General features: G+C 46.1%; 2 protein-coding genes across 2 annotated transcripts in view; one reads left to right on the plus strand and one right to left on the minus strand.

Moving 5' to 3' along the window:
- Positions 1 to 16,476, minus strand: part of ANKRD24 (ankyrin repeat domain 24) — an 86,042-nt gene extending 69,566 nt beyond the window's left edge. The window contains exon 1 of the mRNA XM_085636994.1: positions 16,306 to 16,476. Within this exon, the coding sequence (XP_085493120.1) occupies positions 16,306 to 16,476 (171 nt within the window). The remainder of the gene's footprint in view (positions 1 to 16,305) is intronic.
- Positions 16,477 to 17,320: 844 nt separating this feature from the next.
- SIRT6 (sirtuin 6) overlaps positions 17,321 to 21,211 on the plus strand; it is a 42,435-nt gene continuing 38,544 nt past the window's right edge. Inside the window, exon 1 of the mRNA XM_085637599.1 lies at positions 17,321 to 17,508. Within this exon, the coding sequence (XP_085493725.1) occupies positions 17,443 to 17,508 (66 nt within the window). The 5' untranslated portion in view covers positions 17,321 to 17,442. The remainder of the gene's footprint in view (positions 17,509 to 21,211) is intronic.

Here is a 21,211-nt window from a genome sequence, read left to right on the forward strand (position 1 = left end):
GAGAGAGGTAGAGAGGTAGAGATGTAGAGGTAGAGACGTAGAGGTAGAGAAGTAGAGGTAGAGAGGTAGAGGTAGAGAGGTAAAGGTAGAGAGGTAGAGAGTAGTAGAGAGAGAGGTAGAGAAAGGTAGAGAGGTAGAGAGTAGAGGATGAGTAATAGAGAGTAGAGAGTAGAGAGAGAGTAGTAGAGAGAGTAGTAGAGAGTAGTAGAGAGAGTAGCAGAGAGTGAGTATGAGAGAGTAGTAGTGAGTAGTAGAGAGTGAGTAGTAGAGAGTAGTAGCGAGTGAGAAGTAGATAGTAGTAGAGAGTGAGTAGTAGAGGAAGTAGTAGAGAGTGAGTATTAGAGAGTGAGTAGTAGAGAGTAGTAGAGAGTGAATAGTGGAGACTGAGTAGCACAGAGAGAGTAGTAGAGAATGAGTAGTAGAGAATGAGTAGTAGAGTGAGTAGTAGAGAGTAGTAGAGAGTGAGTAGTAGAGAGTAGTGGAGAGTGAGTAGTAGAGAGTAGTAGAGAGAAAGTAGTAGAGAGTGAGTAGTAGAGAGAGAGTAGTAGAGAGAGTGAGTAGTAGAGAGTAGTAGAGAGAGTAGTAGAGAGTAGTAGAGAGTGATTAGTAGAGAGTAGTGGAGAAGTAGAGAGTGAGTAGTAGAGAGTAGTAGAGAGTGAGTAGTAGAGTGAGTAGTAGGGAGTAGTAGAGAGTGAGTAGTAGAGTGAGTAGTAGAGTGAGAAGTAGAGAGCAAGTAGTAGAGAGTGTGTAGTAGAGAGAGAGTAGTAGAGAGTAGTAGAGGGTGAGTAGTAGAGAGTGAGTAGTAGTAGAGAGTAGTAAAGTAGTAGAGAGGGAGTAGTAAAGAGTGAGTAGTAGAGAGTGAGTAGTAGAGAATAGTAGAAAGTGAGTAGCAGAGAGAGTAGTAGAGAGTAGTAGAGAGTAGTAGAGTGAGTAGTAGAGAGTGAGTAGTAGAGAGAGAGAGTAGTAGAGAGTGAGTGGTAGAGAGTAGTAGAGTGAGTAGTAGAGTGAGTAGTAGAGAGAGTAGTAGAGTGAGTAGTTGAGAGTGAGTAGTAGAGAGTAGTAGAGAGTAGAGAGTAGTAGAGAGTAGTAGAGAGTGAGTAGTAGAGAGTGAGTAGTAGAGAGAGTAGTAGAGAGGGAGTAGTAGAGAGAGAGAGTAGTAGAGAGAGAGTAGTAGAGAGTAGTAGAGAGTGAGTAGTAGAGTAGTAGAGAGTGAGTGGTAGAGAGTAGTAGAGAGTAGTAGAGAGTGAGTAGTAGAGAATGAGTAGTAGAGAGTAGTAGAGTAGTAGAGAGTAGTAGAAAGTGAGTAGTAGAGAGTGAGTAGTAGAAAGTAGTAGCGAGTGAGTAGTAGAGAGTGAGTAGTTTAATTTAAAAGGAACACAATGAGGAGGTTCATTTTGTGAGGAAAAAAAAAATTAGGGCACATTTTGAGTGACTTATCAAATCCTCTTCTATTTCATTAAAAAATTCTGACATGCAGACTGACATGCAGACTGAAACATGCACTTTCAATACCAGCAGCAGACTTCCCTGGTCAGCAGTAGCTTTACTACAGTGATCTAATGAGCAACTAGAGTGCTATCATTCAGAATTTATGGAAAATGTGGGACACATCTGAATGCCTTCTTGATGGAATCAAAGTAAACAAGCATTGAAAATGCAATAGGTTTCGCCCTCGTTTAAGTTAAAGCAATTCTGTTTGTAATTAGGTGGCTTTTTAGCTTTGCTTGTATTAGAGTTTTTCAAACTTTCATGTACATACCATGCATATGTATGCATATATGTATATGTTTGCATGAATTTATATTTATATTGTTATGCAGATTATATTTATATGTTTATATATTCACTGAAAAAACCATAGGTTTCACACACGTTATAGTTACGAATTAGCATTTAAAAAACCTTGAAAATTCACTTAAAAAACCATAGGTTTCACACATGTTATAGTTAGCTGGACATTTCACTCGTAAAAAACCAATGAAATTCCCCCGTTATAGTTAGTGCAGGCAACTATAACTCACGCGACCGCAATCCTCTGCTGATGACGTCAGATATTACATCACTGTATTTAGACACTTATTTACCCATGTCTTCTTCCATTAATCTTTAGCTATACATATATTACAAATATTTATTTTTCATAAAGACACATATGTCATCAGTGATGTAATATCTGACGTCATCAGCAGAGGATTGCGGTCGCGTGAGTTATAGTTGCCTGCACTAACTATAACGGGGGAATTTCATTGTTTTTTACGAGTGAAATGTCCAGCTAACTATAACATGTGTGAAACCTATGGTTTTTTAAGTGAATATATATATGTATACACACATAAATTTACATATACGCACATATATACATATACACATATATATATACACACACACACACAGATATATACATGTGGTCAAGGGTACTGGGTTGCTCGAAACGCGTCATGGGGGTGGTGCAGGGCGTCCACTAAATAAATCGAAAATTGCATCAAATCTGGGTCTGCGTTCGTCATCCCTTTCGGTATACAAGTGTTACCTGGCGAAGAAAACTGCATATATATATATACATATATTTCCAAGGTACGTAGATATGGAGTTAGGAGTATTAAAACCTATACTTCCTCTATATGCACTTATCTTTCGATATTGTGGTCTTCGATATTCAGTAGCACAATCTCCTAAACTCACAGCATCCAAGTTTGGGGTGTTGAATGAAGAAGAATGTGCTTGAAGTCAGTGCCTAATTTGTAAAAAAAGAAGTGCCAGGACCCTCGTCAGGAGGCCACTGCAGCTTGCATCACCCATCGCCCCTGCCAGACCTGCTAAAGACAGAACCAACACAACTACTGACCATCACATCCTGCAAGTGTGACAATTCAGACTATTCTAGGCCCCCAGGGTTATAAGAATGACTTGGGAAGCAGGAATTGGTCATTTTAATGTATATTGAATTAATGAACAACAGTTTTTGTGTTCTTCTCTGATTTAGACAAACAGCGCCACCATGTGGTAGACTGTCATAAGTGCCCATGTTGACTGGTAAGTGCTGGTGCCGAGCACATGAAACCACCGGCTCAAATTAAGTACTGCTTGAAGTGTTTGAAGAGTCTGCTGGATGAGTGAGGGGTTGGTGCTGAGGGCAATAAGAGGGTGTTGATGAACTAGATTCCCGGTTTACTTGCCTCAGCTTTCTTGAACTTGGACTTGAGGCTCTTCATGGTGGGGGATGGAGAGCTCTCTGGTTCATGCGCTCTCAGGGCTCCCTCGATACCACGCCCTCATCGCCTCCTCGACTCATTAACTTTGAGAAGCAGCTCAAGGACATTCATGTGTTGAGAGCCTGAAACACACAAGAAAGAATGAGGTCAACCAGCTGTGATCCACCCCACTCCCCACACCTCACTCTGCTGATACCGCCTCCCAAACTCTGCTCTCAGCCCAAGGCTTTAGAAGGATGGGGAACAGGGTGCGTTATTCCCCAGGCTCTATGCTTTTTAAGGGTCACACGATCCTGATGCAAGTCAAACAGACATGTTTATTTATGGAGGGGCAGGTTTCATCTAAAGTCACCTGATGGTACCAGACACTGGAGCTGCCCTGCCGCCCCCAGAATTGTATTATGTGATATGGGAGGTCTCACACAGTTTTTACCCAACCCCAAATTCTTGTGAAATACCTATGTCAGCACCTCCTTCTGACTTTGCCTCCCACGCCCCCCACGCCCCTCATATCCCTATTGCCCCACATTCCATCACAATTGGTAAAGAGAATAATTCTGAGCTAAATCCGTCTTGACACTATTCAATGATGAAACCCCGCTCCTGTACTGTTCCACTGACTAGTACTGTTCCTAACACCTGCTGAAGGTGTTGCCTTGTCACTGAGCACTGGGAATGCCAGAAGTCTGAAGATGACTGCCAATGTTAACCTGGTTTACTCAGAGCTGCTCTTAACCCTGAGACAACGCCCCTATGCCAGTGTGCAGGGCACGCGCTCACAGGGCATCAAAGACGAGTGTCATAAGGACAAAGACTCCTAAATATATCAGATAAAAGTCCCACTACTGTATTGTGCTCTCTGATGACTCCCTGACACTTCGATGCAGTGTATTGTGCTCTCTGCTGACTCCCTCACACTCCGATGCAGTGTATCGTGCTCTCCAATGACTCCCTCACTCCCGATGCAGTGTATCGTGCTCTCCAATGACTCCCTCACACCCGATGCAGTATATTGAGTTCTCCAATGACTCCCTCACACTCAGATGCCATATATCAAGTTATCCAATGACTCCCTCATACTCTGATAGTGTATTGAGTTTTCTGTCGACTCTCTCACACTCGGATGCAGTGTATCAAGTTCTCCGATGACTTCCTCACACTATGATGCAGTGTATCAAGCTCTTTGACGACTCCCTCACACTCCGATGCAGTGTATTGTGCTCTACGATGACTCCATCACACTCCGATGCAGTGTATCAAGCTCTCCGATGACTCCCTTCAATGCACTGTGTTGAGATCTCTGCTGACTCCCTCACCCTCCAATGCAGTGTAGAGAGGTCCTAGATGACTCCCTCGCCCTCCGATGCAGTGTAGAGAGGTCCTAGATAACTCCCTCGCCCTCCGATGCAGTGTAGAGAGGTCCTAGATGACTCCCTCGCCCTCCGTTGCAGTGTAGAGAGGTCCTAGATGACTCCCTCGCCCTCCGATGCAGTGTAGAGAGGTCCTAGATAACTCCCTCGCCCTCCGATGCAGTGTAGAGAGGTCCTAGATGACTCCCTCGCCCTCCGTTGCAGTGTAGAGAGGTCCTAGATGACTCCCTCGCCCTCCGATGCAGTGTAGAGAGGTCCTAGATGACTCCCTCGCCCTCCGATGCAGTGTAGAGAGGTCCTAGATAACTCCCTCGCCCTCCGATGCAGTGTAGAGAGGTCCTAGATGACTCCCTCGCCCTCCGTTGCAGTGTAGAGAGGTCCTAGATGACTCCCTCGCCCTCCGATGCAGTGTAGAGAGGTCCTAGATAACTCCCTCGCCCTCCGATGCAGTGTAGAGAGGTCCTAGATGACTCCCTCGCCCTCCGATGCAGTGTAGAGAGGTCCTAGATAACTCCCTCACCCTCCGATGCAGTGTAGAGAGGTCCTAGATGACTCCCTCGCCCTCCGTTGCAGTGTAGAGAGGTCCTAGATAACTCCCTCACCCTCCGATGCAGTGAAGAGAGGTCCTAGATGACTCCCTCGCCCTCCGTTGCAGTGTAGAGAGGTCCTAGATGACTCCCTCGCCCTCCGATGCAGTGTAGAGAGGTCCTAGATAACTCCCTCGCCCTCCGATGCAGTGTAGAGAGGTCCTAGATGACTCCCTCGCCCTCCGATGCAGTGTAGAGAGGTCCTAGATAACTCCCTCACCCTCCGATGCAGTGTAGAGAGGTCCTAGATGACTCCCTCGCCCTCCGTTGCAGTGTAGAGAGGTCCTAGATAACTCCCTCACCCTCCGATGCAGTGAAGAGAGGTCCTAGATGACTCCCTCGCCCTCCGTTGCAGTGTAGAGAGGTCCTAGATGACTCCCTCGCCCTCCGATGCACTGTAGAGAGGTCCTAGATGACCCCCTCGCCCTCCGATGCACTGTAGAGAGGTCCTAGATGACTCCCTCGCCCTCCGTTGCAGTGTAGAGAAGTCCTAGATGACTCCCTCGCCCTCCGATGCAGTGTAGAGAGGTCCTAGATGACTCCCTCGCCCTCCGATGCAGTGTAGAGAGCTCTTAGATGACTCCCATCTCCTCCTGGGCAGCGATGGATCTCTCTGACAGCCCTCACTGTCCTGCGTTATGTACTCTTATGATAGACAGAACTCTCACTTGTAACCTTCTCTCTGCCCCCCCCCCCTCATTCCTTTCAAGCTCCTGTCACTTGATCTGAGAGCCAGGCTGGGCTCTCCCAGTGCAGCCATCCAATGGGCGCTGCCCTCCTCGGCACTGGCTCAGCACCCAGATGGCTCAGTCAGAAGGGATCACATTTCCCAAGCACTCGAGCCGGTAGAGGCTTTCCTGGCTCACCCGACTGCCCACGAGGAGGAGGCAGGCCCGACTCTCCTGGGACGAGAAAGGGTTTGTGTTTCTACAAAGCCCAAGACAGGGGCATCTGAAAGGACGCAGAACAGGGAAACCTGACATGTCTTCTCACAGGGGTATGGCCAGCACTTTAAATGGAAATACAGAAGTGCAGGCACTCCGTGGCTACAGTACTTGTTTGCTGCTGAGAAGTGCTGGCACTCTCCCATTATAAGTATTGCACCACTCCTGAGAAGTGCCAGTACTATCCCATTATAAGTATTGCACCACTCCTAAGAAGTGCCGATACTCTCCCATTATAAGTATTGCACCACTGCTGAGAACTGCAGGTACTCTCCCATTATAAGTATTGTACCACTGCTGAGAAGTGCTGGTACTCTCCCATTATAATTATTGCACCACTCCTGAGAAGTGCCAGCACTCTCCCATTATAAGTGTTGCAACACTGCTGAGAAGTGCCAGTACTCTCCCATTATAAGTATTGCACCACTGCTGAGAAGTGCCGGTACTCTCCCATTATAAGTATTGCACCACTCCTAAGAAGTGCCGATACTCTCCCATTATAAGTATTGCACCACTGCTGAGAACTGCAGGTACTCTCCCATTATAAGTATTGCACCACTGCTGAGAAGTGCTGGTACTCTCCCATTATAACTATTGCACCACTCCTGAGAAGTGCCAGCACTCTCCCATTATAAGTGTTGCAACACTGCTGAGAAGTGCCAGTACTCTCCCATTATAAGTATTGCACCAATGCTGAGAAGTGCAGGTACTCTCCCATTATAAGTATTGCACCACTGCTGAGAAGTGCCGGTACTGTCCCATCATAAGTATTGTACCACTGCTGAGAAGTGCCAGCACTCTCCCATTATAAGTGTTGCAACACTGCTGAGAAGTGCCAGTACTCTCCCATTATAAGTATTGCACCACTGCTGAGAAGTGCAGGTACTCTCCCATTATAAGTATTGCACCACTGCTGAGAAGTGCCGGTACTCTCTGATAATATGTATTGCACCACTGCTGAGAAGTGCAGGTACTCTCCCATAATATGTATTGCACCACTGCTGAGAGGTGCCAGCACTCTCCCATTATAAGTGTTGCAACACTGCTGAGAAGTGCCAGTACTCTCCCATTATAAGTATTGCACCAATGCTGAGAAGTGCAGGTACTCTCCCATTATAAGTATTGCACCACTGCTGAGAAGTGCCGGTACTGTCCCATCATAAGTATTGTACCACTGCTGAGAAGTGCCAGCACTCTCCCATTATAAGTGTTGCAACACTGCTGAGAAGTGCCAGTACTCTCCCATTATAAGTATTGCACCACTGCTGAGAAGTGCAGGTACTCTCCCATTCTAAGTATTGCACCACTGCTGAGAAGTGCCGGTACTCTCTGATAATATGTATTGCACCACTGCTGAGAAGTGCAGTTACTCTCCCATAATATGTATTGCACCACTGCTGAGAAGTGCAGGTACTCAGTACCTGACAGTGTCTACCTGTTTAAAGCACTGCTTGTGTCAGGGTTAGGAACCAGGGTTAGGCAGGAAGGGTACATGAGAGGACAAGGCGCAGGTCGGACTGGCCTACTGGCAGAGACAGTGGAATTAGGCATCAGGGAAGGACCAAATATTGCAGCAGGATTGACTAATTTATGCAGCAAGAAAAGACAAATTATGCGGCCTAATGTAGCACATTTTATGATAGCACTGCTTCATTATTTTATCATTTTTACACATGTTAACACTGCCTGTAAAAAAAAGTTTTCACCTTATTAGTACCAGTTAAATGCCCAAATACAGCAATACGCAACAGAAAGCTGACCAGTCAACCTTTGGGAAGGGCCTTGCACTGCACAGCGACACGTGTCGCCATGTTTTTAGTAACTTTTAATCTGTTTGCGCTAGTAACAACAAAAGAAATTGAGTTAAAATCTGCAGATTATGATACAGATTAAGGAGTATGTGGCAAAAACAGCAATTCCATAACTATGCGGAAAATGCTACAGTCACAGAATCACATAATTCCAATGACCCTGCCTATTCAGGCAATCTGACGGTGCCAGAATGGCTGGCCAAATAGCTCAGTGAGTGGGACAGTTTTATGCTCGCTTTGGGCCTGTTTTATGGTCTGGTGAGCAGATTTTACTATTGATTTCTATGATAGTACCACAAACATTGCCTGGAGCAAGCAAAAACAAAGGCACTCCCATATGTCATGAAACACCTAAACAGAGCTTCTGTGCGACTTCAAAACTGCCTGGATTTGCAAATGGGGGCCACTTTTTTAGCTTTCTGATGCGCTAATGCCGGCCACTTTTATTTTGGTGCTTGTGTCTATTTTCTGTCCTAGTCCGACCCAGATAGTCTTTGGCAATGTCTCTCCTGCATAGTCAGCAGGGGGACTATCCTTACTGTAGCTTGCATTTTCCCCAAAAAATGGCTTCCACTTTTATGGTGGGAGCTGCTTCAAGTGAAACAAGCCCTGGGAAAACTAATAGCCCTGAGCTTGGTAAGAATGCATTAAAAAAATATATTTTAGGGAAGTATATGCAGCATGCAAAAAGTATTTGGCAACTATATGTACAATATACAAATAAAAGAGTGACCTACCGGCCAGACCCTGAAGTGCACTCCTTTTCAGGCGGCTTTGCACATGTGATTAGGTAAATGCCATCACTGATATTGCACGAGAGCCAGCAGGTGAAGTGGGCTGACCCATTACCCGCTGCCCCATGCTGTGGTGGGCAGAATGACAACTGAGCAGACCAATGAATTAATAGGATTGACCCATGCGCCCCACCATCAACCTCTGGCCAGCCCCCATTGTGAACGGGCTTCGGCTATAAGCAGCCCTCCATCGGTGGCCAGCCACACTTGGTATGGCCTGTTCAATGTTGGTTGGCTGCGGGGTCTAGTCTACAACCAGACCCTTCATTCTCTTCTTTAAAAACATTTTTTTTCTATCCATGGATACCAACATACTGTGGGCAGAGGCTTAAGTTAAGTACCGGAGGCCTAGTTGCTAGAGCTGCTGTTTTGGGAATTGAGGTTTGAGGTTCGGATCGCGGTCTTGGCTCAGTATCCTGTGAATCTGGGCATATAAATTAATCTCCCTGCCCCTAATAAAAAAGTGTAACATCTGGTTCTTAGGTGAAGTGGTCTACTGCCCTTGGGCCTAGTTCACGCGATATAAAACTGCAATAAATAAAAAAAATCAATAAATGAATACATAAATAAATAAGTATGTAAATCATCTGGTGTTGATTAGTTCACTCTGATTCCCACAGGTTTAGATGTGCAACTCATTACGTTAGTTCTTACAGAACTGCAGTCCCACCTCTAACCTCAACATCAGCCGAAGGGCAGTTCTCAGTGAGCTCCAATCAGCAGTCTCTCACTGTGAGACGTTGGCCTGGTATATGCTGTTCACTAATTAAAGTGGGCACCTTGCACCAGTCCAAACAACCCTTATGGTGATTCAAGAGGTCAAAGATAACCTTAGAAAGCTATCCTAGTGGAAGCTGTGGAGAGCAGCCTTCAGGCTCAGCCCAGAAGGAATGTTAAGCAGCTTGTTTTACCAGAATGCAACATTATAATATTGGTTAAATGAAAGGACAACCACACAGTAGTTATTTAAAAATATGTATTTATTAATATAACACTCTCTGGTACAACACAGTATCAACTACATAGAGATAATCACAAAGCACATAATACTTAAGCACAGAAATTAATGTAAATAGCACTAATACACAGTGGGCCCCAGGGGGGACAAAACCATATACTAAGAAAGTGGTATAAGAACCACGACTCGAGTCAAGACAGTGTCGAGAGGCTGTAGAATCGCTGGGACCCCAAGGAACCACCCAAGGTGAGTAAGTAGGGACCCCACGGAGGACGGGTGCAGTGTGGGAACACGACCACATGCTCCGTACAATTCTATGGGAAACTCGCGGTTGAAGTTTTAGAGTTTAAGGACCCGTCCCAGTGGACTTCGAAGAAACCCCGTGGAAGTTAGGAGGTTGGACAGCCACCCCACCCATGGATACTGAGGTATCCCAGTTACCTATCCCAGGGAAGCCGGGTGTATAGGTCTGAAGTGGCGTCGGAAACCGCAGTCGAACCTAATGGAGGACTTCGAAGAAGAGCTACTGCTGGAAGGAAGTAAAGTGTCCGTTGGAATCCCAAGGTGGATTCTTTTTGAAGAGTACCTGAGAGCAGAGGGGACAGACGAATGCCCACCGATGTCGGGTGTTTCAGGAGCTTTGATGGAGTTCTTGACTCTGCAGCTACGGGGACCAGGAGATGTCAAGATATGAGCTGTCCCATGAAGGATGTCGAGTATTGAGGGGTCGGTGTCAGGCTGGAGCACCAACAAGTCTTGGCAACGGCAACCCACACAGAAGGTCAAGGATGTGTGCAGTTCGGCCCAGCAAGGTCCAGGGGACTCACCACAGCAAGGGGAGTCAGGGCAGGCCTGGAGCAACCAGGGGAGCCCAAGAAAAGCAAAGTTGACCCTCAAGTGGACTCACAGGCCAGAGGCACAGGAGTCGCAAGAGGACCTTGAGCGATTACACCAAACAACAGCCCACAGAGCACTTGGTGCAAGGGGGCCAAAGTTCTTGGTAGAAAATGGTGCTAGAGGTTGAGGCTACTCAGAGCCCAAGCACTTATTCGGGAAATGCCAACAAGCATATGCATTTGCAAATGTACGTGGTGAACAGGGGTTCGGGTATTGCAGCCCCCACAAGGGATTCTGACCTCAAACTTGGTGAAAGGGCAGCTCAGACCTCGAGAGACATAGAAACCTACCTCCTGTGTTGCTGAATCCTTTGTAGTCCTTAGGATCTCAGGGTCAGCAACCAGACAGCAGTGTTGCAGTGCCTGTGAATGCAGGGGAGTGACTCCTTCACTCCAAGGGAGAAATCTTTGGTTGTCCTTGATGTCCGCAGGTCCTGCATGGATCCTGTATGGTGCACGGGCACAGACGATGCTTCAGACTGAGAGGGAGACAAAGTTGGGCCCAAATGAAGTCCAGAGTGTCCAGACAGCTGAAGTTCAGTGGTTTCTGGTTCAGAATCTTGTCCACTTCGAATCTAAGGTTCTACAGCCAGGTAAGTCCTTTTGTACCCACAGGAGAGGGTTGGACAGACTCAGGGGACCCTCCCAGGGGAGGGCCTGGACAGTGGTGGGGTTACTCCTGTGTGCTTTTTCCAGTTTCGCGCAAGAGCCAATGGCTCCCAGGACTGGTTTGAACTGGACTATGCATAGGGGTTCCAAATGTGCCCCTCGTGCAGACTTTCGGTCGCTGGAAAGTGCACACACCCAGCCCTAATACACTAAATCCTGTCTGGGAGGTGGTCGCACCTCCCTGTGGCAGGTTGCCCATTGTTCTGCCTTCCCCTGCTCAAGCTTGGCTCAGCAGCAGGAGGGCAGAAATGTATCTCTGGTCGGAAGCAACCATTTTGTGCTGCCCTGGACTAGAAGGCTGGTACCGGGAACACCAGGGACCCAACGAAGCTCACTTCTGAGGGGTGTAATTATACCTCCCACACCGGTTACCGGTGTGGGGGTATGATTCCAACATGTTTGATACCAAACATGATAGGGTTAGTTTCAGCCGTTTTAGAGATGGTCATCACGCGGTCGCATAATGCCACTGAATATATGTCATAAATAGCTGTCTCACTAACAACCCAGGAGAATGGACTCCGCAGACTGATGGTGTTCTGCTCATGCAGTGGCACCTTCTCACTTAGAACCAAGCACCCTGCCTTCAGGATTGTTATGGTCTGCTATAGGGGTGACTTATAGGTTTTAAATGCAGTGACCCTTAGATATAGTAAACCTATATCTTAAGTAAGTGGTGCATGCACCAACTTACACAGGCTGCAGTAGCAGACCTGGAGTTCCATTTTGCATGGCCTCTCATGGGTGGCATAATACATGCTTCAGCCCATGGGAGGCCCCTGGGGTACCTATGCCCTGGGTACATGGGTACCATATACTAAGGACTGACAAATGTACCCCAGTATCCAATCTGGAGTTTACCTAAGCACATAGCATAACAGTTTAAGGAGAAAGCAGATAGACTGGGGTCCTGATTAGGAGGATCCCAGTCAGACTAGTCAAAAACAGTATCACAATTGGCAAAAAGTGGGGGTAGCCATAAGAAGCAGATCCTACTTTCCTACACTCACTAACAAAGTCACCACTGGATTTCTAAAGGCAGCCCTCACTCTATCCTCCTCACTCCAGTGTCTGGATCTTCAGCCTCAGGCAAGAGGAATTTAGGTTATACACTTCCACTGTCTGGGGAAACAATCTTCATTTTTTATCTTGCGCCATGCTAAACCGCACACCTTCTAAAATGGATTACACTGGCTTCAGTATTGAGACTCACACACAAACACACACACACACACACACACACACATAAAGCCACACACACAGTCCTGTTACCACACATGTATCTTACGTTCACTGTACATGCACATGGGATGTCAGTGCAAGGTTCTGGGTCTCACATAACAGTGGAACTTTACACTAGAGGGGTCGGTAGACCATGTTCTGACTGACGCAACGGTAAAAGTCTGGTCATTCTACAAATCATAAAGCACTGCACGCTGCCACCGCCGCTCTGTGTGTCACACTCAGGACAGGGATAAAAGTCCACTGTCTATCATGAGGGCAGACTCGGTGCACCCCCCCCTGGCTACAGGAAAAGCCCTGTGCCTTGCATTTACCTTGGAAAGGCCTAGCCCTCTGTGCTTATAGTAGATTAGTATTATACGAGGGCCAAAATAAAAGTCAGGATACTAGTTTCACTGCAGTCGGGCACTCAGGACAGGGATCCCCACTCATACGCCATGCAAGGGACTTTCCAGACCCACACTGTAACGACGGGCTACCAGAGGAAACCTCTGCCCCTGGTCTAGATGCATATCCAGGGTAATTTTACATCAATGCGACGGTTTATCCCTTGCATTGTGTCCTGGATCTAGATGAATATCACAAAACAATAGAGCATAAACCACATATGCAGATGTGCGGACTGTAACATGCTACTTGTTACCTTTCTTGAGAGGGAGAAAGGCCATCATGGCCCACTCAGGCCTTCTCTTTTCGCACTTCCCTATACTCAACAATGGTAATAAATAGTGTATTACACGCTAGACATTGGCATATAAACTATATATTAATGGCAAGAAAAAATACAAGTTTATTCAGTTCTATATTTCGTCACATGGTTGCCATTGGGTGTTAAGGCTTACGTAGCATCCTTCCTGTGCCATGTCTATGCTGCAATAGAAGCAAGGGTAACGCTAGACAACCAGCATTCACACAGAAGTAATATCCTGTAACATCTCTTTATCAACAAGAGGTCACAAGCTCCAGTCTTGGGGGGCAAACCCAGCTTTTAACTTCACCAGATCTATAAATTGACTACCATTATATTTAGTTACCTACAGGGCTCAAAAACAGCAAGACTGGATCTCCAATCATTTTCGGGGTTCAAAACTACCTGTAAAAGGGTTGTGAATAGTCACAAATCTGCAAGTTTACCTTTTTCAGGAGTTCCACAACTGTAATGCACATTACCCACCTCTGTGAGCAGATTTACTCACACAAAGAAACTCCATACTAATAGAATTTTAAGTGAGTAAATCCATTCCCCAGGGCAAAGCCCCCCCATTCCTCATTGTCTAAATCAATAATAGGATTTTTCCCAGGTAAATGGTGCTATTGCTCTCATAGGCGTGCATTCTCACAGTCACTCCCCGGATCCGACAAAGCAACTGTGGGGGACGCTCCTTCTCACACCTGGTGGCCAAAGCTTGGAACAGCCTTCCCCTGCACCTCAGGATCACCTCATAACTCCAGAAATTCAGGAAAGGACTCGAGACCTGGCTTTTTGATTGAACAGATCACCGCGAAGCAGTTAGCCATTCAAGCGCCTTGATACCCTCACGGGTGATTTGCCATGCTTTATAAATCCTTGATTGACAATGTTGTGCTCCAGTCTTCCTCTTATGCTAAAGCATAATATCTTAGGTACTGTTCAGTATTTTAGTCTGCCCATCCATCTGAGGGTGATAACTGATGGACAGATGAATGTCTATATCCGACTCTATACACAAAACAGACAAAAACGTAGTAATTAACTCTGAGCCTCTGTTTTTAGTTAATACCCGTGGAACACTATGTTGTGAAAGTACCTGTACTAACTCCTTAGATGCTGGTAGACCAGGTAAAGATATGACCTTGCCCACCTTATTTAAATGGTCCACAACAACGAGATTCCCCGTACAACCTTGACTCTAGGGGAAATGTACAATAAAATCCATTGACACTATATGCCAAGGTCTTGCTTTAACAGGCAAAGGCCCCAACAATCCCACTGATGTTTACTAAGTGAACTCTTGACTTGGGCACAAATGTAATATGTTTGTAGAAAGATTAGAACTTAAAGATTAAAACTTGTCCACCAAAATTATCTTCATACTACAGCTAATATTTTAGCAGTCCCAGGATGCACACACACTTTGAAATCATGAAGCCAACTCATAGCTTTTTGTCTTAACTCAATTCATGGTAAACACATAGCTTTTCCACAATGCAGCAATTCAACTTTTTCAGGTCTATTTTCTTGTTATTTTAACGGAATCTCTTTATTCAGTTTCTAAGTTTCTGCGTGCATTCCTTGACAGTATATTACAGTATTCAGCACTTGCATATGGATTTATTTTGCATATAGTATGCACAACAGATAGTTTGAGCTGTTGGTTATTTTCTTATAAAAAGCAAAACCATAAACCATAACATGATCACCTTATACATTTTACTCTTGTTAAGAAAAGTACACTTTTCTTCTCTCGTCCTATCGGCAGCCCGTACCACCGTCTTCTTTATCACATTGTCTTCTGGTTAATGTCAACCTAACCAAATCTCTTTATCTAGGAATTGGCTGTCTGACCATACTTTAACCAAAATTAATTTATAGTAATCGATGCAATCGAATGATTACAAAGCCCATTTCTTGACATAATCAATGGATTCTTAGTCACTTGATTGCCATTCTCTAACTGATCCTGTCTTGAAAATGCATCCCTCTTCTTAGGATCTGGTCTGGAATGAGAGTGTGGGGAGTTGATCTAGAGTGTTGGTAGTTGGAGAGTGGTAGTTGCTGAGGGGGCTGGTTATTATCTTTGAGGTATCTTTTAAATAAACCTACATTTGATCTTAAGACCGTTGAATTTTTTTTATGTAAACTGACGTTAACAGTAGGCTGTAGCATTGCTAAGAAAGCTGTAGTCTACAGTGGAAATCAGTGGCTCTGACAAGTACCATGCCACAACTGTTGAGTGGATCAAATGTACTGCTTACGATTATATCTTCACATGACTTTCTGTACAACCACAACTATAAACTGTGAATTCATGCAGTTGTGCAATGTCTGATGCATATACCCTGGGACTCACACAGCACAAAGCTGTCAAATTTCTCGTTTTTGCCAGGACAGTTCCAGCATGTTGGAGGTAGTCCTGGGTAATTCACTATCCCGGAACAGTACCAGCAATTGCACTTCCAGCCCTGCCAAGTGTGACACATCTCCCGTTAGTTATGCCCACACACCAGACTCCTTGTCTCTGGGGGCCCCCTCGACGCCATTGAGAAACTTACCAGGACGAACAGTATTCTGACTATTTGGGAGTTATACTCTGGTCCTGGTCTGGCGGATGTGCTGAACGCTGCTCAGGAAGTGGCAGAGTGCACTTGGATGGCCCTTCGGGGTAGTGCAGCGAAGGAGATTGCTACTGGCCTTACGTGTGCCGAGGGGGTCAGCAGGATTGTGGCAGCAGAGCCCGCTTGCTGAGGACCCTGGTAGAGGTGAGCAATGCAGTGGAGGCGGCCTGACGGGAATTGTGGCCTGCAAAGGCCTCTTGTGAGATGGGCTGAGTGCTGATGAGGAAGCGACTATGCTACTATTGCGTGCCGCCTCACATGGATTTCCAACCATCTCCTTGTCGACCCTCGAGGAAGACCCCTCAGTGGTGGCCGGCGACCTGTTTTAGGGTTGAGCGGGCAGGGGCTTGGAATTGTCTCTGATGCTGTGATCAGAGATCCGCTGCAGGACCAGGGAGTCAGTAGATGTTTGCCTAACCCCTGGGCTGCTGGTGTTTACTTCCCAGGGGAAGGGCAGTGTATTGTCCATCGTTGCTCTACGTGACCCAGAGGCCCGGACTCCGGTACCTGGACTCTGCACTGGCACGAGGTGTTGATGGGGCTGATGGCGATGGCGATGGCCTTGGTCTTGCCCAGTTGATGCCTACACTGCTCTTTGGGGGGGTCGCCTGGGGCTCGGCTGTGTCGAGTGTCCAAAGGCACAGGGTATGTCACCGAAGACAGCGTGCCCCACGCCATGCCCTAATCACTCTGACTTCAGTCAACAGCTCAGCTGCAGGTTAGATGTGACACAGTAGTGACTCCACAGACCGCAGCTGAGCTACAGCTACTAGGCCGAGCAGGAGAAGGTATTTTCCCAGCACTGTCAGTGACTCCGTTGCTAAGTTAAAGAGAGCGTGTTTTTTAATGTTCTTGCTGGAGAGAGGTTGGAGTTTTGTCTAGTGCAAGTTATGATGCACCTGTAGTGCAGAGGGTTAATTGTGCCTGCAGCAAAGAATGTGTCATGCATTTCACATAAGTAATGTTCAAGTGGGTGGGGTTAAATTATGCTAATTATGTAGGTTGGGCTGAGTGGGCGGAGCTTTGGGGCAGTGGGTGTAGTAAATTTTCAAGTAAGTAATTGATAGCTGTACTTCAAAGTGGCCCTGGAACTTTTTGTCAAATGTTGTCAACAATGAGTTAGCACCAGAACTCGGATGTAACTTCTACTAACACCCTCTAAGTCCTGAACTACAAATGTAGTAGTTACTCATCTGACTGCTGGGAAGAACTTTTAACACTTCGACAAGGAGTATGAAAGTGCTATAGAAAAGATACAAGTATTTCAGCAGGGTTGAAGTAGTGAAGTAGGAGCACATATTTGTGCTACACAAAACCCAGAAATAAATAAATACATAAACAATACATAAATAAACACATAAATAAATTAATTTAAAATGGGGACTCGATATAAATACGTGTTTTGCTCACTTTTACATTGCATGATCTACTGTTTATGGATCTTCCTTTCCATCTGCGTATCCTCTTCACATCACTTTGTGGGCGGGTCTTCGTTTGGGTTATTTTTCCTCGTAGCTGGATCACTCTGTTTTCTCAGACAGGAACACCTACAGCATTGCCGGAAGTGGGTGATGCTCAGCTTTTGGGGTCCTGGGGGGCCGGAAGTGCATCCCCGAAGATTGTAGTGAGGATCTTTGGTTCATCATGTCCGTGAACTACGCGGCGGGGCTCTCCTCCTACCCTGACAAGGGGAAGTGCGGCCTGCCCGAGGTGAGGGGGGGGTGGAAGAGGGGGAGGGAATGGGACAAAGAGGGAGTAGGGAGAACCGGTGTAGATTGGCGAGAAAAGAAGAAGAAATGATGGGTGGGAAGGGGAGAAGACGTGATCGGTGGAATCGGGTCTGGAAGAAAAGGGTGCAGGGAGAGGGACAAGGGGTTCATCCTGGGAAGCTGGTAGTTCTTCCCAGTGGTGCAGAGGACGTGGGATGTTTGGTGTAGGGATCAGAAATGCAGGGAGGCTGAGATCCTGGTCCTTACACATGGGGGGTACGGAGTTCTTGGCGAGAGAGTAATGTAAGAGGTGTGTGTGGGAGAGAGGACCGATCAGGGGGTTCAGGGCCAAGTGATCAAGGGTTGCAGAAATAGGAGATCTCTGTGGAATTATATCTGCAGACCACGATTTTGGGACTTCATTCTTTTATTTTGATTTATATAGTGTTCACTTCATTAATTATTTGCTTCTAGGCAGTTTAGTGAGCATGGATCCTCGAGTGCATTGTATCTTTCCATCCCGTGTATTTGTGAGTGGCTGCAGCTTTACAAATAAGCAAGTCAGTGGGTAAGATAGATGACTGGGTTGCATTTGATGTTTCTTTTCCTTGTAGTTTTTTTCTACCCATTTAGAAGTTTGAGTAACACTATCACTTGATGCGACCATGGTTTTGCTTCATCTCTGAGTGACATAGCAGTAATTTTTTTTCCATTTTTGCCATAAACCAGATGCGTTTCAGTGCACTGCTTTGAGGCCCTCTCATATGTTTGCGAATTAGTCTTTACCTCATGTAGCGAGTAAATAGATTTGTGTGATGAAGGAGTTGAAGCTGAGTTATGTATGGTTCAGAGGTGGTCTGTAAGCAGTGTTGGAGGTAGATATTGAAGTGAGTGGTAGAGGGGATCATTTTGGGGCTCCGCAAGTGTATGTACTTGGCAAGGACTTGAGGTCCTCTAGCTTGATACTTTAGCATGTTCCGCAAGGAAGTTTCTGAAACGCTTAAGGGAGTGGACTGGGATGTGTGTATCCAATTGGAAGTGGTGTAAAAGTGTGATGTGTTTCATGGTATCAGGCACGTCTGTGAAGGCAAGAGGAATTGACATGCGGAGTAACACTTCCAGCCTTCTAAGCTTTATCTCTCACAGAGCTCGCCAACATACTCAACTCCATCAGTCACTTATTATTAAGATGATTTACCCTCATCCTTCATCAAAGCTCTCTCTGATGATTCTGTATGACCCCAACCACTATTGTCAATGCGTTTGATGCCCAAGGCATATTCTCAGAAACTTGCAACACAGGTAAAATCCTTCCATTCCTAAAGAAACCTACAATAGTCCCTGACGACTTAGTCAACTGATGGCCCAACATTCGCCTGCTATTCCTCTGGAAGATCATTGAAAAAGCAGTTTGTGTTCAACTCCAAGGCTATACTAATTCTGACCATCTCCTACACGACTTCCAGAATCACAATGCAGCACAGAAACTGATTCATTACACATTGTGAACAATGCCAGTCAGTCAGTAATACTTTATTCGATAAAAATTTCCATCATAAAAGTAAGTATACAGTAACATGACCTATTTAGACATGTGATAAAAAACAGTATAATCGCTAAAATTTATACCACATAACACATAAAATTTCACATTGCAAAAAAAACATGTTAAAAATCATCATTTGCTCTACATTTACAACACAATAATCCCGGTCTACGTAGTAAGTTGAGGCCTAAGTTTCCTCATGCGAATCACCCAAGCACTTCCGATAAATTTGGCGACACCACACACCAATGTAGAGGAGGATGTATCGGTACAAAGAACTCGCAAGGCCATTGCGTGGCAACGAAGGCCCAGGCCCCTACATAATGGTTTTAGCCATATCCTCCTGGGTACCTTGTAAGCCGGGCAGGCAAACATCAGGTGTGCCATGGACTCAATGGGGGCTGCACAGCACGGGCACGCCTTTGTTGAACTACCATGTGAGTTCCACCCAGAAGTAAAAGCATTTACAGGGAGGGTTCCAAATCTAATTTTTAGATATAGTGATCTGTCAAGGGGTTTCTCAATGCAGTCAAGAAATGGTTCAAATAGCCTTGACCCCTTATAATCCAAAAACCGCTCAGTGAGAGAACCCCCAGTGCCACTACGAGAAGTCTCCAGCTGGACCCACTCCCAATAAAGCTTCTTAATAACTAGTTTAGGTGGGGGAGATTGGTTCTTCCATAGATCGCTAAGACCCATAGATCCCACCAGCTGCCGCAGGTTACACAACCACTTAATCCTGTTACCTTTATCCAACAAGATAAGTTCGTCCAATGCAGCAGCGTAGTTCTTAAGCTCCTCAGTTCTTCTCAGCCGGGCCCAAAAAAGTAAAGGGCGCAAGCGCACAATATCCTTAAGGGGACGCCTGCCCATGTCTAGACGTAAAGGTATCAATGGGGTGGAAACTGGTAAGGCAACCAAATCTCTCAAGAATTTGTTTTCAGAGGTTATTAAATCCGGAATATTTTCGAACCCCCAGAGCTCAGAGCCGTACAGAGCGCTAGGCAATATTTGGCCTTCGTAAATAGCTAGGGCCGGGGCCACGGGTTTGCTCACTGACACTCTATGCTCACGCATTACCACACCTGCAACTCTTTTAAAGTTTAATGACATTTTAGCCAGATGGTCAGTCCAGCACGTCCGACTATTCACCCTAACTCCCAGGTAGTCAAAGGACTCCACCATCTCCAAGGACTCACCATTAAGCGAAAAATTATTCCAAATTTTTCTGGAAGGGGATATGGCCATAAGTTTAGTTTTCGAGGTATTAATTGTAAGGCCCCTATCATTGCAAAAATCGCTAAATCGGTGCAATAGCTTTTGGAGACCTGTCGGGGTTTTTAAAATCAGAATGGTGTCATCCGCGAAGAGGAGAGTTGGTATTTTTTCCCCAGCCAGGGATGGTGCATCCGCCGGCTCTTCCCCCAGGTGGTCCACCACACCATTCACAAATAGGGAAAATAGAGTCGGCGCCATGACACAGCCCTGGCGGACTCCCCTCCTCACGGGCACCCTCTCAGTCAATTGGCCTTGGGTACCCCATCTGATTCTTGCGTAGTTACCCTCGTGGAGCTTAACTATAAGGTCCAGAAGGTAACCTGGCAAGCCCAGCTCTTCCAAAACTTCCCATAGCCTAGCACGAGGGACCAGATCGAACGCCATCCTGAGATCTATAAAGGCCAGGTAAAGACTACCATGATTAATTGACACGGTTTTCCAGTAGATCGCAAAAAAGCGGAAGACCTGGTCCATTGTACCTACTTTTTTCCGGAATCCGGCCTGATAATGAGAAAGAACCTGCTTCTCATCCATCCATGCACCTACTCGCAAAATGATGACCCTGCCAACCACTTTCTGAATCACGTCTATCAGACTGATTGGTCTGTAGTTGGCAGGGTCATCCCTGTCCCCCTTCTTGTAGACCGTAATTACTTCGGCCCCCTTCCACGAGTCTGGGACAGGATGGCCCCTGGATATTAGATTCATTATTAATGCAATGACTGTAGCCCAAACTACGGGTTCTTTCATGAGGAGATCCCCCGGAATACCATCTTGGCCTGCTGCCTTCTTAGGGGTTAGGTGTCTTATGGCCTCTACAACCTCGGAAGGCTCATATGAGTTCTCAACCGAAAATACTGGATCTCGAAAAAGATATTTG

This window comes from Triturus cristatus, chromosome 12 (assembly GCF_964204655.1).
Source record: "Triturus cristatus chromosome 12, aTriCri1.1, whole genome shotgun sequence".
In the NCBI taxonomy this organism is placed as follows: domain Eukaryota; kingdom Metazoa; phylum Chordata; class Amphibia; order Caudata; family Salamandridae; genus Triturus; species Triturus cristatus.